The 16736-nt window shown below is 36.4% G+C and overlaps 1 protein-coding gene across 2 annotated transcripts in view; it reads right to left on the minus strand.

Annotated features, from left to right (window-relative positions):
* LOC134211008 (zinc finger protein on ecdysone puffs) overlaps nucleotides 1-16736 on the minus strand; it is a 52577-nt gene that overhangs the window by 35053 nt on the left and 788 nt on the right. Inside the window, exons 2-3 of one of the 2 annotated variants that reach the window (XM_062687525.1) lie at nucleotides 12665-12977; nucleotides 9977-10122 (exon numbers count right to left, since the gene is read on the minus strand). In XM_062687525.1, coding sequence (XP_062543509.1) covers nucleotides 9977-10122; nucleotides 12665-12916 — 398 coding nt within the window. In that variant the 5' untranslated portion in view covers nucleotides 12917-12977. The remainder of the gene's footprint in view (nucleotides 1-9976; nucleotides 10123-12664; nucleotides 12978-16736) is intronic. The other variant, XM_062687526.1, reaches the window with a different exon arrangement.

A 16736-nucleotide genomic window follows, 5' to 3' on the forward strand; every position in this document is an offset into this window, starting at 1 on the left:
GAAAATTCTTAATTGTTTATCCTAATTTTGCATTATATGTGGAAATTTTATATTTATTTATTGCTCATACATTGATTTCTTCATTGGCAATTTCCTAATTTTTTATGGAAAATGACTTATTCTTCATGTAAATTTTATTTTGCTGCCTCTATATAGACTTGACTAATATTCAGAATATGAGCTCTGTCACGTGGCATTAGGTGTCTTCATGTTTGCTTTTGGCCTGATCTGACTATGGGATCAGAAGTTATGGCCGAAACACTATTTTTGAAGCGCAAAACACACTAAAAAGCACTGAGTCATATTTGTTAGTATGAAACGAGAGGGCACAAACACCGCTAGGTGGATTGAACAGGGTTTTAGTGCCACCCTCAATGCATGTAACAATAACCCATGACAGAACAAATCGCACTGACGTGAAAGTAGAAAAAGTATGCTTTCGTGTAATAGACGGTAGAGATACTGATGTTTGGGTAATAATCTGCTTTTAGTCGTAGGCACCGTGTAAGAATTAGAAATAATGATGTGTGAACCTTAATTCGGCAATTTGAATAGCTTATAATGATGTTTGTCAATATTAGTAGGATGCTCGCTTTTCACGTATGCAATATAAGAAATTTTAATTGTGTTTGCGCACAATTTATTTATATTAGTTTTTCCATTAACCGATAAAAATAATATATATGATAACGAAATGCAATGTTTGTGTACAAAAAAGTTGAAACAACAAATCCGTCTATAACTTTACAACTAATCATGGAAGAACCTTACAAGAACGGTTTACGTCATAGTCAATGAATCCCAAAGTATACTTTGTATACACAGTCCAACTGTCTATAAATCAGCCAAAACCGATGATGACACAATATTCTGTGAAATTTGTATTCGACATGTCTACTCCAGCAGAAAAGTCTGATATGAATTTCCAATAAAATGCGTCAGCTTATGCAAGAACCGCTTGGACTGAAACTTTCAGTGAATGATTGTCACACCCATTGACCCAAATTACTGACTAGGTGCTCATTCGAATACGACATTTTTGGCTATTCATACTCTGCCGGGTTAGTTTCTTCTACAGAAGTATATGAAACTTTAAAAATTCTGAATTCTATCTGATCGTGCCCGTGCCTGACACTTTTTCCACATGTCTCCAATGCAATGTTTAAAAAAAAAGTTTAGAAGAAAAGTTCGAAAATAAATTTAAGCCACAGGTACTTAATAATTAATACTCTTGTTTTAAGTCTAATCAAAATGTGCATTTCTCGTCCTTGACTGGAATAAACCGATGAAAAAAACATTGAATGTTAAAAAAATTCTTGTCTATAATGAGACATATACGAGAATCTGAAAAGGACCTTGCATCTGAGATTGACTACGCGAATTGCAATGCTCTACAATAACCATTTTAGAGAGGATATAATTTTTACTACCGGAAAACAAACTTATCCTCACGATAACATTTTTCTTCTAGTAGAAATAATTAGTGAAATTTGTATTAGCCATAATAATAGATAAACAGTAATGCTAAAATACATTAATTAGTTTCGGAATGGAAAGTAAAATGGACGCAGATGTTTCAAATGAGTTGCTGCTTTACAGTGATGCTAGAATTGTGTGAATAAAAAACTGCACGGCCGGAGTCTCACAGGCTGGACAAAGGATTGCAAAACTATTCAACTAAAGTATTTACGATGTAGTTAATCGAAATATAACTCCCTATAACTCCATCAAATTTTGCACCTTTGAACGTTCATCGAATTGGTTCAACAACAAAAAGCAGTATGACGGTTTCATTAGACTGCTAATTTATATCAATTTCGTGTAAAAATAGCGAAACTATTGAAAACAATCAAGTAACTTTTAATTCACAATCAAATTTTTGTTTTCGTTTTCCACTAATTTTAGCTATGCCAAATAACTTTTGTTCTAGCATTTTTTCATGAGTGATTCCTTCCTAATAAAATCTTTGAAAAAAGTTGTGGGGAAGAGAGGGTTAAACGCAATGACCGATCATGATTATATTCAATAATATAATAGCCCTGTTTGTCTGTCCGGTGACTTGCCAACCAGACGCAGCACGCGGGGCACAAAAAAAAATTTGACACTTCAATTCTTTTTTACTATCAGATGCAGAAAACAAAATCAGTGACAACCTTAGACAACCAGACACAGCATTTGATGAAAAAAATCACAGACAACAGACGTTGAAAGTTTTGATTTTAGTGCATGAATTAATGAACCGCTTATATTAAAAAAAAAACACTTGCCACGGGCGCTACTGTGTCCACAAATAAACTAGTATTCAATAATGATCAACTAGGGTTTGTCCCCCATCGAATGCAACTTGTTGCGAGAAAATCGTCACAAAGATTTTTAAGAATGAGATTTTTCAAAACAGACCAATTCTTTCTGGACCAAACATATCCAGGACTCCAAACAAACTTTCGGTTTGGATTGCAAAGCAGTGCTCAATTTTTTTCAAAAAATGTCTTCACTATTGACCACAAGGGATCCCAAACTTCAGTTAATTTTTGGTTGGATCTTGAAGCGCGGTCCGGGAAAGAAAAATTGAGATTTTTTCACAACTGACCAATTCCTTCTAGACTGAACATCTCCAGGACTTTAAACAAACTTTCGTTTTGGATTTTAAAGCCGCGTTCTATTTTTTTCCTTTTCCTTTTGGACTAAACATTATCAGGACACCATATAAACTTTGAGCCCCTTTCCAACGCGGCTTTTCAATATAAAACCAAAGTTTGTATGGAATTCTGGAAATGATCAGTCTGGAAGAAGTTGATCGGTATCGATAATTTCTAATTAATTACTTCACTTGCTTGTGCTCAAGATGCAAGATGCAAATTAACCAAAATTTCGGGTCCCTAATGAGCCTAGTAGAGGCATGTACGAGACATTGAAGACGGCATCCCTGTTGAGGTTGATATACGTATCTAACTCATCTTATGACAAGTGATTCAACATCGAACAAGAACCAAATATTCAGCGGCCTGCTTCAACAGTTCAAAATAGTTGTGCAGCCCATAACAGAATGCATGCTGGGAGCAACTGATCTAGAACATCCCTTTCTGGAATATTTGTATCGTAAATTATATCTTTCGAACAGTTTAGCCTTTATGGGATGCTAACGGTTTAACCAGATGTAGTTGACTGCCAACGGTATGAGTTCCAGAATAATTTGGAGTACCTGGAACATTTGCGCAGGGCAAAACTAAATTGTAAATAAATAAACAGTTCCATATCAGGTGTAGTTTACGTGAAAGACCAAACGATCTAAACTCCAGGATAATTTGAGGATCCTAGAAGCAGTAGGAATACTTACTGTAGCGTGCCTGTTAACATTGTTCAACAGAATCAACATCAATTGAAAAATGACGAAAATACTGAAGAAACATGAATGCCGTGCCGGGTTGATAACACCCGTAGGTTAGGCAATTATTGATCAACTAGCAATGTTTGATATTCCTCTTGGCTTGAACATCCCTAATTTTCCATAGAAACTTTGCGTCTTGGATTTTGAAGCAGCGTTCCAATTTATTCCAAAAAATCTTTCACCAGGGGTCACTAGAGACCCCAAACCTAAGTTAATGTTTGGTTTCATCTTGAAGCGCCATCCAGTGTTGCGCAGTGTAATCGATCACAGAGCAGTAGTGGAGGCTGTTGTCCCACTGAAGAAGGAGAGGGCAAGGATAGCCGTAATCATTAACTCTACCAAGACAAAGTACATGGTTACAGGTAGAGATAGTGGAAGACCTAATGGTGTTGGTGCTGAGGTAAAACTTTAAAGGATGTGTATGAAGTTGTTGAAGAATTTGTTTACCTTGGAACGCTTATGACATGAGACAATGACGATCCCTATGAAGTGAAAAGACGTATTGCTGATGCAAATAGGGCCTTCTACGGATTGCGTAACCAGCTCCCGCAGCTTGCAGACGGAAACGAAAGTTGCTCTGTGTAAAACTCTGATTCTACCAGTGACTCTTTAAGGAAATTGTAGCGTGGACGTTAATAGAGACGGAACGGAAAGCTTTCGGGGTTTTCGGGCGAACAGTAGAGAGAAATCACGATCTGTATCAAGTAGAGATGGGCGTTCCGCTCAGGAGCTGTTCCAAAGATTCGCTTCCTTACATTGAGCTGATGAGCCATGGATCTTTTTTAAAGAAGCCCAGCTCAGCAGCTCACTTTAAATTGATGAAATCATTGTCAAACACGCGCCTAAAGAAACTCCCTCGAGCGTACGCACTCGAGTACGCGCGCTGTTGTATTTTGTACAGCACAAACGAAAATACCACGCTCTCGGTACACAACACAAGCGAGCTTGTATGAGCATTCCAGTCCAGTACCGCGCACGTGCTGATCGTTTATTATTTGCACCTCAAGCACCATCAAGCCAAGCGACAGAACCATCTAGCCAAGCAACAGAAATCATTTCTGCTGCAGAGGGAATAAGAAACACACAAGCAAAATAATCAAGCTTGCCGCCTATTTCTTAACCCATACCCACATACTCGGCGCTACGAACGGACACACAAAGATACCTAGTAGTGCGGTAGCGAACGAACCGTACTAAGCAAAAGATCCGAAGATCCGAACAACTCTCAGTTCCGCTCATGTCGTCGTCCGTCTCGAAATTGCTGTGACATGGAAGCGAGAGCTGCGCCACTAGCTCAGATCCGTGCGACACGGATCTCGATCCGGATCAGTCGCGGCCGATTCTAGCGAGCGAACCGTGTGGTTCAAACGAACCGAGCTGGGTGCTGTGTCTTGCACGGAGCGGATCTTTTACTTGCGACGGGTTTTCCCGCCAGCATACTGCTACATGTGCACTCGGTTTGTTTGTAGCACCGTGCTCTGTATTTTTTTACTCTCTTGTTTTTATTTCTCTCGCATTTCGGGAACCAATATAAATGAATGGGCTCGCTTGTATGAAAATGTCAACTACGCTTGGTTAGAAGGGTTAGAAGCGCGCGCAAACAAGACATTGATTTACTGCACCCAGTATGAAGAGAAAACTTATGACACGTGATATGGTTCATATACATATCAGAGACTAGGGACTGAATTACTTAAATTAACGATTTGAGAAACGTTATCAACAAAATGTAACTTAGAATTATGAATAGAAAATAATGTTGAGTTAGTTTTTGTATAGAAATAAATGTGATAGTTCTAAATGAACTCCTAGACTTCAAAACTAGACGGTCAGAAAAAGCGTAATAAATGTTATTAGTTTAAAATTGTTGGTTTTTCAATAGAAATTATTACCTCACTGTAGCTAAACATTTTAAAAATTTCAAAGAAAAGTAAATAGATGAATGATGAACGAATGAATAAATCTATGAATGACATAAATTTTTCAAATTTTTGAACAATAATTAAAATAATAATATTAACAATTATGTTTTATTATATGTAGCATTAAAGAACTGAAGAGCTGATCCAAGGAGCTGACTCTTTTCAATGAACTGAACGGATCAGATCCGCTCACTGCAATGAGCTGTTTTGCCCATCTCTAGTATCAAGTATACAAAGAAGAAAATATCGGTGTCAACGGCGCTATTGTTGGGTTACATGAGTGAAATTTTGATGACGAGATATCACTGTAATTCAAAATTATTGATATTTTTCTAGTTATATATTTCATTACAAAATGATAATAGATTTGACCTGTTAATTTTATTTCTTATTATAATTTCCAATATAATTTCTTCAAAATGCATAAAACTCGATGAGATAAAAAATGATGTGGGCAAAAGACGGCCGAATAAAAAATACAGAATAAAAATAAAATCTAAGACAGATATTAAAAAAATAAATACTGTAGAAAACGATTTTCAGGCTGCAATGATCCTCTACGTTTTTTCTCTATGAATCGGTGATAAATCGTTTGAAAACGGCTAAAAAATAATTTAAAAAAAAACCGGCCTACTATGTCACATTTTTGTAAGTAAAATTCACAAGTTTAAAGTATTTCGTCAAAAACATATACAACACAATATTTTAGATACATCGACGGTTTCGTGCAATACTGACACAACTAAAAAAAATCGTTTTTGACATTTTGATGGCAAAGCACGATAAATTATATGAAGATTCATCTGATAAAGATCCAGATCGAAATTAACAATACATCAAAAATTAAGCTTATTTTAAAATTTGAGGATTTTTCAAAAAAAAAAAATAATATAAAGCCTCGAATTTATCAATTTTTATGAAGATGTTTCGCTGAAACACATAAAATTTAACCTTTATTCATGCTAAAATATCCATGAAATTCAAAATAATCACAAAAATATGAAAGTTTCAAAGATCTACCGTCAGGCCCTTTGCATGAATTCTAAACTTTAATGTTTCGGCCTCAAACTGTAAGGCGCCTGTTTCTTGTCACAAAAAGCATTTAGACACACGAATTTCAGGTTTCGGGTACTTACATTAGTACGAACAAATATTATACCCCATAATGTATTATGGCGTTATTAATAAAAATATGAGTTTCCGAAACGCTTACATAGCCAATGCCAAGCCCTATTAACTTTGTTCTTTGTACAAGTTTGCAAGTTCTAGTCAGTTTAATCAAAGTTAACTGCCTATGTTCCAGGTATTAAACCACCCGACTTGGGTAATAATTTGCAATGTTCTGAATAAAACTCAGATGTGAATATGTATTAGGTGGAAGATTTTTTATTTGAAAAATGTATTGAAGGTATTGGAGGGCCTCCTAAGCCGTGCGGCTACAAAGCAAGACCATGCTGAGGGTGGCTGGGTTCGATTCCCGGTGCCGGTCTAGGCAGTTTTCGGATTGGAAATTGTCTCGAATTCCCAGGGCATAAAAGTATCATCGTGTTAGCCTCATGATATACGAATGCAAAAATGGTAACTTGGCTTAGAAACCTCGCAGTTAATAACTGTGGAAGTGCTTAATGAACACTAAGCTGCGAGGCGGCTCTGCCCCAGTTTGGGGTTGTGATGTCAATAAGAAGAAGAAGAAGAAGAATGGGAGGTAACCACTTTCCATTCGATGGGACTTGAAGCCACGACCCTCAGTACGCTGGACTGGTGCTTTAACTAAACTAAGCTACGAACGACCTCCGTCGACCTGAGCCCGAGATTCCCAATCATATCACTCACAATCACTCAATCACAAATCACTCACAATCCATTTGTCAAGCCAGCCCTTCCACATGTGTATAGTACACGTTCACATTAGAAGTTCTAGTCAGTTACCAACTAAAGAGAAGGATTACTTTGGTTCTCATTCCCTAACATGTTTGCGAGGTTAGAGGCGAAAGTACGGATTTGATAGTTCCGTTAGGTTACAGCACACACAAAAAGGTAAGGATAGGGAAAATGTTGTCCAAATTGAAATTAGCATTACTTTTTGTAAAATAATTTCGCTTTGATAAAATTGAAACCAATAATTGTTGCATAATTTTCCCTGATTGTATTACCCTTATTAAAATTTAATATCGATCTGCGGATACCGCAGATGTTCCGAATTTTGTGAGACTATGTAGAAAATGCATTTTTTTCACATTGTGTTTTACTATATGAGGCGTAAGCTCTGAATAATCTTCATGCCTTTCCCAGGAACTAGCACTAGTAAATCCGCGAAGAATTCTCAGAGATTTCTACATAGAATCGATTCTGACAATATGGTCAAGAACAAATCGATATTTCGACATGATTGTTACAGAGACAGACTACAGAGATTTTCAAGACAATATTGTAGTCTGGCTTCCTTATAGGTTCTCTTGGTGACCCGGAGGAATGACCGCAACCATACAAAAATGGGTTTCTATCAATTTTTTGGCGTAGAATACGTCCTTCGGGAAAACATAGGAGGGTCATTCTGCAGAATCAAATTTGAGACCGTCACGAAAAGTGGTCAGGAAGTATAGGCTAATAACTCAGAATCGATCGACAAACTCTTTAAGATTTTACACAACTACTAAAAACAATTGAGTAAAAGCGCTACACTATTGAAAAATTGAATTTTATCAGGCGCTATTGAAAACTTGTTATACGCAGTTAATTGCCTACATTTCGGCTATTAGTCATCTGGCGCGTGAATTTATAAATGTTAAAAATCAAATTCGAAGAATGATTAAAGGCAAGAAACCTATAATTACTGTTCTGAGTCGCTGCATTCTAATACGTAGTTCTACGTTGATTTTGCGGTCGAGTCTCTGATACAACCTTCTACTTTAAAAAAAAAACGATATCTATAGAAACATTTTCGAGACTGTAAGATTCATTGGCCTCTCTGTAAAAGGTTCCCGGTGCTCCGAAAATGTGACCAACAGGTTTAATTAATAATGCGACCCAATGGAATGCTTATAGCTCGAATCCACCAAACAAACGGGCTCCCGCTAACTGTCAAAACAGAACACAAGCATCACAGCTGATGCGATCTGTCTCATAAAATGCCTTATCAGATATCCATATTTGCATGGTTTCCGTCAGCTCCCGGGGTTATGCGCAACCTTTGTAATAACTGCTTCGCCGAATCATATACTTATTTGGAAGCATGATTCCGATCCGTCATCAACTCAAACAAAATATCGGAAATGATCACACAAAAATAAGCATAGGGGGAAGGACGGCTTTGGCAGGTTTGTTCTATTATTGTCAGGAGGGTTTTTGTCGACCAAATTTTATGAAATTTGGCCACAATATGCTTTGATATGCAAAGAATGTTTAGGCCAAATTTGAGCATAATCAGTCATAAAAAAACCCCTGACAATAATAGAACAAAACCTGCCAAAGCCGTCATTCCCCCTATCTCAATTTCTACAAAATTTTGTTTATCTCAACCTTTTTGTCTAACCCGTGAAAATTTAAAAAATCTAATTTCTTTAAGTTTTCACCGATAGAATTTTTTGATCACATGCTTTCCAGAAAGGGGATGATTAGTACATCTATCAATACTTGCTGTATGTCAACGGTACAGCAGCAGTGTCTTTTACTCGTCCAGTATCCGTCGATAGAAACCCTTTCCGCACACGATGGTATATGAGCAAATTAAACCACCTTTCTTTTTCCAGTGCAGAAATATCAGTATCCACGCTGATACTGTTCCAATCCCCTTCATACGGAAGCTTAGCAAAAGAAAGGTTGGACGATTCATACTGTTACCAAAATTGCCCTCTATTGCTTCTGCTGAATTGCATAAGTAGATCGAAAAGTTTTGATTTACATTGTAAAATCGTCGTTCAAAGGTTCAACATTAAAGCTAACATCCCCGATTTTTTAAAGAAAATATCGACATTGATATTGAAACATAATTCAACAAAATTTAATTGTTCTAGTAAATCTGCGTTTTTCGTGACATTTGCTTCTCTACAGTTGAATATGAATTATAGCATTCAATGATAGGCTCTAAATGTGATAACACAACGTAGTTTAATAATAACTGAAAACCATACTGTACAAATGATAAATCAATTGCTAAAAATTCAAAATCAAGGCTTCATCGTAAGGAGCTTTATACGAGAATGGATCATGCCAAGATCGATGTGAATATTCCAACTGCATTCAAACATTTTTTACAGATATGGTAAGAATGGACAACGATTTCTCTCTTTTTGTGAACCGTGTGAGATGCCGGTTTTAGGACACACTTCGTTCCGGCACTAGTGGTCAGCTTCAGCGTCTGGTAGGATGAATGTGGGCAAAAGCAGAAACTATATGCAGTAGGTATGCGTTTGATTTGAAAAAAGTGCACCATTTTGGGTCCGGGAGCGATCTAAGATATACAAACTGCATCAATCAGTAGGAAGAAGATGGAACTCATTTAGCTTTTGCATTGGAAGTGTTTCACTCCAAACAGGGTGATATCGAAGCGACGACTATGTGGTATCTAGCATTTGATGCATGCTTCGAGACTTACGAGGATTAACAAAGCTGAATCGAATAAAGAAGTGATTTTTGTTTGCTGGAATAATGGTTGAAAATCTCTTACCTCTCTTTCTTGCTCGAATTGTTATCGTTTTTGTTTTTATTATGGGAATTTTTGGCCAGAACATTCTTGGAACGGGTGAATGCATCCGGTTTACGAATGCCACCTTTTTGGGGGCCGTTATTCTTACGGTTATTGCCATACCGATTCTGAATGGGGAGAGAGAGAAAACATCGAAGAAAAGAGAATAGAAGACATGTTTGTTTGCGTTCTAAAGTTTTTTTTAGAGTGTAGGATTCGTTTTCCGCATTGTGTTCAGATCTGCTGGTTAGCTGCATTTAGCTTCGTAGCCGGCTTGAGAAGTTAAATATCTGGGGAAGGTGGAAGCGACACGCCGTTTCGATCTGTTTTTCTGGGGAACACAATGCTGGCTAAGATACTTCCAATCGAAAGCATCTAGAGAAGAAGAAGAAATGAGAAGATGTTTCTTGTGCTTGGAATGAAGAATGCTTTAAAATATTTGGTTTTTCATAGTAATTAGTAACATAGTTTATAATCATTAATGATAAACTTACTATTCATAAACTTGCTAACCAGAAATTTTGAAAACTTATAAAATGCAACAAGTTTTCTTACTTCGATTTATTAAAAAAAAAAGATTTTAACAAGATGGGCATATTAAATGAAAGATCAGAAAATTGAATATCGTAATTTAGCCAAAATAAATTTGGAATGAAGGTTTGGAAAACAGAACAGCGATTGATTAGTTTTGGATAAATATGTCTCTCTCTTATACATATATCTACTAATTTAAAATGTTCCAACTTATTTGTTTCATAAGCTGTTTAAAAACTGTAACCACAAAATTATTGTTTTCGTTATATAACTGAATGATTCAGATTAGAATATTCAACTAGTTGCATGACAGTAGCAAAAGTAGGGAGGGTCCTTCAATTTTTAAGTAAAAAGTTCCGGAATTTTTCAAGCAATTTATTCCTTTTATTATCAATTCAGTGCAAATCCGAATTATAGCCGCTAACAAAGTTGGATTTTTCTCACAATTCGTACGTTAAACCTAACTTCGGAAGTGGTGCGCTGTTTTCATTTGGCGATGTGCTATACAGCGCACTACTTCCGAAATTAGGTTTAACGTATGGATTGTGAGAAAAATCCAATTTCAATAGCGGCTATAATTCGATTTTCTACTGAACTTATAATACTAACGCTCGTCAACAAAGGGTAGAGAGTCTCGAAAAAGGCGGGTGCGTAAAATAAAGCAAACAATTAATTGTATCAATAGTTTATTGAAATATTATTGCCCAGACGACCGCCGTTATGTCAATTTTTGAAACACCAAACAGCCACCAGATCACGACAAGAAAGTAAATAATACCAACAACTTGGAATGTAGAAACTAGGGAGGACTTCAGAAATTTTTTTGTTGAGGACTAAAAAAATTATGAAGAAATTTTCGTGTATTATGTTCAAAAGATGGAATGTTGAAAGTCACGTGGTGAACGAGACTCAGCTTTTATAGCCACGAAACTACTACTACTACTGTGAAAAGTCGAGGTCAACATCCAAAATTACATGAGAAGTGTAAGCAGCTTAGGGATTTACCGTGATGCCAGTCGACAAGAATGCAGTGTAACGAACGACGGGATGTATTCGAGCGGAGCGGACTAATTTATCTATCTTGGGCCTTTGTTCGACTGAATGTTAGGTGGTGTACTGCAAAACACGAGCCCGGGTAATTCTAAAGTGAATTAAGTATCCGGGAAGCTGCTAAACGTGGAATAGTACAGGTCATGTTTCAATAATAACGAACAGCAACTCTAAGATGGTGTTCCCTTGTTATCTATTTAGTTCTACAGGACGATGTCAAACAAAGATGGCAAATTGGAATTTGGAAAACATGGAACGCGAGATTGGCAGCACCACCGGCATTGACAACTCAACGTCGATACAGTAAGAAACGACAAATAAAGGATGGGCGGAAAAATTCTTTAGCGTCTTGAAAATAATTGCATCAATGTGACATCAATTGACTGTGGATCAAGAGTTTGTAAATCCAAACCATTTGGGAAGAATCAAAATGGGGGTTTCCAGTTAAACTTGTACGAATAGGAAGATCGGCTATGAATCAACCTCATACATAAATAAATTATAAAATCTCTTAATAGAAAAAAACGTTTTTTAACATGCAACTTATTGAATATTAAATCCAATTATCTGTTATTGAAGCCCTTTAAACATTTACATAACTTTCTTATTCCAATTAAAGTGTGTTCCAAACCTTCAATGCAATTAAATATATTTTCCTTTCCTCTTATACCGACGTTTAGTTTATGTGAAATGTACACGAAAATCGGCAATTTTCGATCTTTATAGGATACACTAAAAAACTATATAGGCTATTATACGTTACTGTAACTAAACAAATCACGATCAATTGAAAGAATTCGTAAAGAGAAAGACTAACATGTAGCAGTTCCTGCAGCGAATCCTTCAACCACAAACAAGGATCAAAGCAGAGCCACGCTGACACTGCGGACACCACAATCTATCGTTCATCAACAACCGTAATGTCAGTGTCCCTCGCGCTGACCCACAAATGGTCAATGCGGCACGCAGAAACGCTACAGCAACCCGGGATAAAATTAAGACTTGTGAAGATATAAAATTCCAAAATATACTCTATAAGACAAGGCTGATTGAAGGCACCGTAGCGCGGTACACGGTCCCACTTACCCGTATGAAGTTGAATCCATTCATATCGTCGAATCGGGACGATTGGACGCCGTCCAGGAGCGACGGCGGCACCTGGTTGGAGTTTTGATTGCGTAGTAAATTGTTGATCAAACTGTTTGCCAACGTGAGGGCATCATTGTTGGCACGGCCCCCGCCCACACCCGTGTCCCAAGGATTGATTCGGCCAGCACCGTAGTTGTTGCCGAAATTGCCACCACCTCCATTGCGACGGTTATTGTTTCGATAAGCCATTGTTGCTCGGGGTTTTTATTGATCTGCTATAGAATCAAACTGCTTCTTGCTTGGAGAGTTTCTGCAATTGAAAGACAAAAGTAGTGTATAAGTTACAATAATTGTGATCTGGCCAATATGTTCGATATTCTGGTGGTTTCATCATCACCCGTTTTTAGAGTGATTTAACAACCAATATAGCCAATAATCGCACATAAGTCCCATATTATTATATGAGACCGATATGCGAATAAGGACAGAATAAAATTTTCAAATTATAAAAACTTAAAATCGCGTTTCAGTTGAACACTGATGTCCAGAAAAGCGATTATGAAACATTTCCAGCTTACGAATAAAATATTCCACCGTCATCATCTCTCATAGTCACATCTCTTGATGGTTGCCGGCCGGTAGGGAGTATACACGGAAGCTTGGGAGTACCCATTAATGGGTATTCTCGTACCCATTTTAAAGAAAAGCGGCATAACTCATTTAATGGGTAAATCGCATTTACTCATTAATGAGTAAGCTCACTAAACTTCATTAAATGGGTATTTTTTATACTTGATATTTTTCTATAAAATGGGTAAAAAATCCACATTTAGTATAAACAAAAGATTGAGGTTATGGCATAGAAATCAAAAATTCACGATTTAAAACTAAATCGAATCAATTGATACTAAAGTATCCCAAACCGGGGACAAATATATTTATTCCCATCGATTTGCACCATATTTAAAAATAAAATATAAACAAAATTCAAATTCATATAAAAAAGTGTGGTTTCGGGGAAAGCCGATTTGGTCGCGCCGGAGTAATTTTTCTGCATCCAATCACCAGCCCTTGATGAAAGTGGCATCGGTATCGCACAGATTTCTTCCATTCTTTGGTTGCATTCCATCTTGTGGAACAGAAACAGCGGAAGGCAGTTCCGGAGGCACTGGTGTAATTTCTGGGGAGAATTAGTAGAAGTTCATTACGTAACTTCATGGGTCTACTGGAAGTTGCGGCTTCAACGGGTCTACTGGAAGTTGCGCTTGTGATGTAAACTTCACAGTTGGTTAACGGATTCACTATAATAGGTAAAAAATAAAGGCGTTGATTATTTTTACTTACTGCACGATGATGTGATGTATAATTTAGATCATCCGGGATTAAAATAAACTTGTATTTCCCTTACCTCGTTTAAATATGACACACCGCTGCAATTCTCCAATCAAATTGAAATCGATTTTCATGATTTCTGTCGAAAACGTTTCAGCTTTTATTGGTTTTTATTCGATAAACTTATGGTTTTCCGATTTAGAAAGTGGAAAGTAAACATGGCGATTTTTCTATCCAAAATTTTCTGTGGGTACCATTCACCCATTATTTAGACTGATGTACAATTTTGTTAATGGGGATAAAATACCCTTTTTTTGTTTTCGAAAAAAGACCCATTTTATGACACCTGCGAACAATTTAAAAAAATGGGTGAATAAACTCCATTTAATGGGTATTCTCAATCTTCCGTGTAGAGACATGCGCATTGGTTGAATCAATGCAGTCTATTACCCATATGGTTCATTCATTACTCTTCATATGACTCAGCCAATTATTATCCCCAAGCGGCTTTTTATGGGAATCAGTAATTTAATACAAAATAACGGGACTCTCGGGAATGGTTACACTTCATCGGATTTCAGTAGAAAAAATTTAATTAAACTAGGCATTAATATACGAATAAAAGGACCTGAATTTGAAACCTAGTGCCTTTTTGTGTATGCAAAAAACAAAACTTGAATAAGAAATACGAAAATTGATCTTTGCCAATCTTTTTTTCATATCAAAAATGGAGGCAGCACCAATAGCGAAGGTAATGGGATTTCAATAAATTTTTTTCGTAATTATACATTTTACGATGGTTTCAGTTAATGCATCGTGCTATAACTATGCTGTTAAATTCAACAAAATTTCGCTTGAAAAACTATTGATAGCAATGATTTCCCTAAATTAAATTGACTCCCTTGTACCAATAGTGCGAGACTCATCAATCAACGGAAATCAATGGATAGCACCACCACATAAACCAAAAATAATTTTTACCACTGCTAAAGAAACAGTGTACCTATTAGTTGAACAAGCAATTTCTGGTAGTTGTTGATGTTAAACAACATCAATCTCATCTTTGTTAGCCAATTTATTAGTTCATCTATTGGCTAGGACATTAAAGATGTCGAGCACATCTGTATGTGGATGCCATATAGGGTATTCGTTACCATATTCATAACAGCCCGTAAATCCCAACCGTCGATAAACCAAATTTAAAATCAATTTATTTATTATTTCTCACATCGTATGTACACAATAATGAATGGAACACATTGAATGTTTGGAATATTATTTAAGATTTTACTTAAGAAATGCTTTAATTCACAAGATTGAAATTATTAAAAACAAAATTATAAAGAACTTTTATTTTCATTTTCCTACCTTTGAGCTGTTGGTTTGATGTACTGCTCGATTATTACTAACAGAAACATCTGTTTTCACACTGCGAGATTAAAAGACTTAAAAGTCTCGCTAATAAAGACAAAAAAATTGTTTCCACGACATAGTTTACCACTAATTTACTAGCTAAAACAAATGTATCCGTTTGAGATTCACTTCACAGCACATAAAGCACGTCACATTTTCACTATAAATATAATTATATTTGAAAAACCAAAGCGATTTCCTAGGATCCATTTTAACAACGTCTTAAATATCCTTGTCCGTATTCCAAATTGTATACATGGCTTGCAGTATCCTGCTATTTAGTTATTTCACAGATTTTCTGTTTATTTTTTCAGTTGTCAAAATAATCGAAATCTGCGGTTCATTTTGAGTGTAAAAATACGTCGAAAAGGTTTTCCAATTTTATACGCAGATACACTCAAAAAGCTAACGAGATGAAAAACATGATTGAAAGAAAAAGAAACTACGGGACTCCAGGTCAACCATCAACCGTATAATAACCATGTGCTTGAAAATCAAAGAAATTTGATTGCAATACGGTTGAATAACGAAGGTAAAAGCCTGAAATAGGGTTGCTTCCCGAATTGATCTTCTCAATTACCGGCCGGCTTTTTCACTTCATTATAAATTGCCTTCTTACTGCAGCACACATATACAACCGCGCCCACACGGATCTCCGTGAGTAAAGCGGGCGGTTTTTCTTGTATGAGTCAAGAATCATATAAAGTGAATTTGGCGATCGTTCTCTAGCATCTAGATTTGGCTAACGCTGCTCGCTGCTTGTAATAATACACTGGAACGATACAATGTGACGTGGAAGAGCTGAATACTTATTCATCTATCCGCAGATACTTGCAAGATCCAGATACTTTGATACAAACTAACATTATATGTATGCCATTGAGATATACAATTGGTAAGTTTTCTCTTGCCTCAATAAGGACAAGATGTAGCAAAACGTCTTATTATCAATTTTATAACTATTTGTAGATGATGTTTATAGGAAAACATTGAGTTTAAACGAATAGCTTCGTAATGATGTTAGATGCATTTTACATCTCTCCCCTCTACCCCCTAATGTTTGCAATACTCATACCATAAAATTAAAAACTGATATCAAATATTACGGAAACGTAGAACATCGATATCTACGCTTTGGTTGCGATCAACCCCACAAATTGAACGATATCAATGCATTTTATCGAGTTAGTAGCAAAGAACACACATCACCTACACATGCAATAGCGATATGACTAGTCCCCTCATACTGCTCTACAGTAAACCCACATTCATTAATTTATATTTGACGGGACTGTACAGATAATCGAATGAAACAGCAGCCGCT

The sequence above is a fragment of the Armigeres subalbatus genome, chromosome 2, assembly GCF_024139115.2.
Source record: "Armigeres subalbatus isolate Guangzhou_Male chromosome 2, GZ_Asu_2, whole genome shotgun sequence".
In the NCBI taxonomy this organism is placed as follows: domain Eukaryota; kingdom Metazoa; phylum Arthropoda; class Insecta; order Diptera; family Culicidae; genus Armigeres; species Armigeres subalbatus.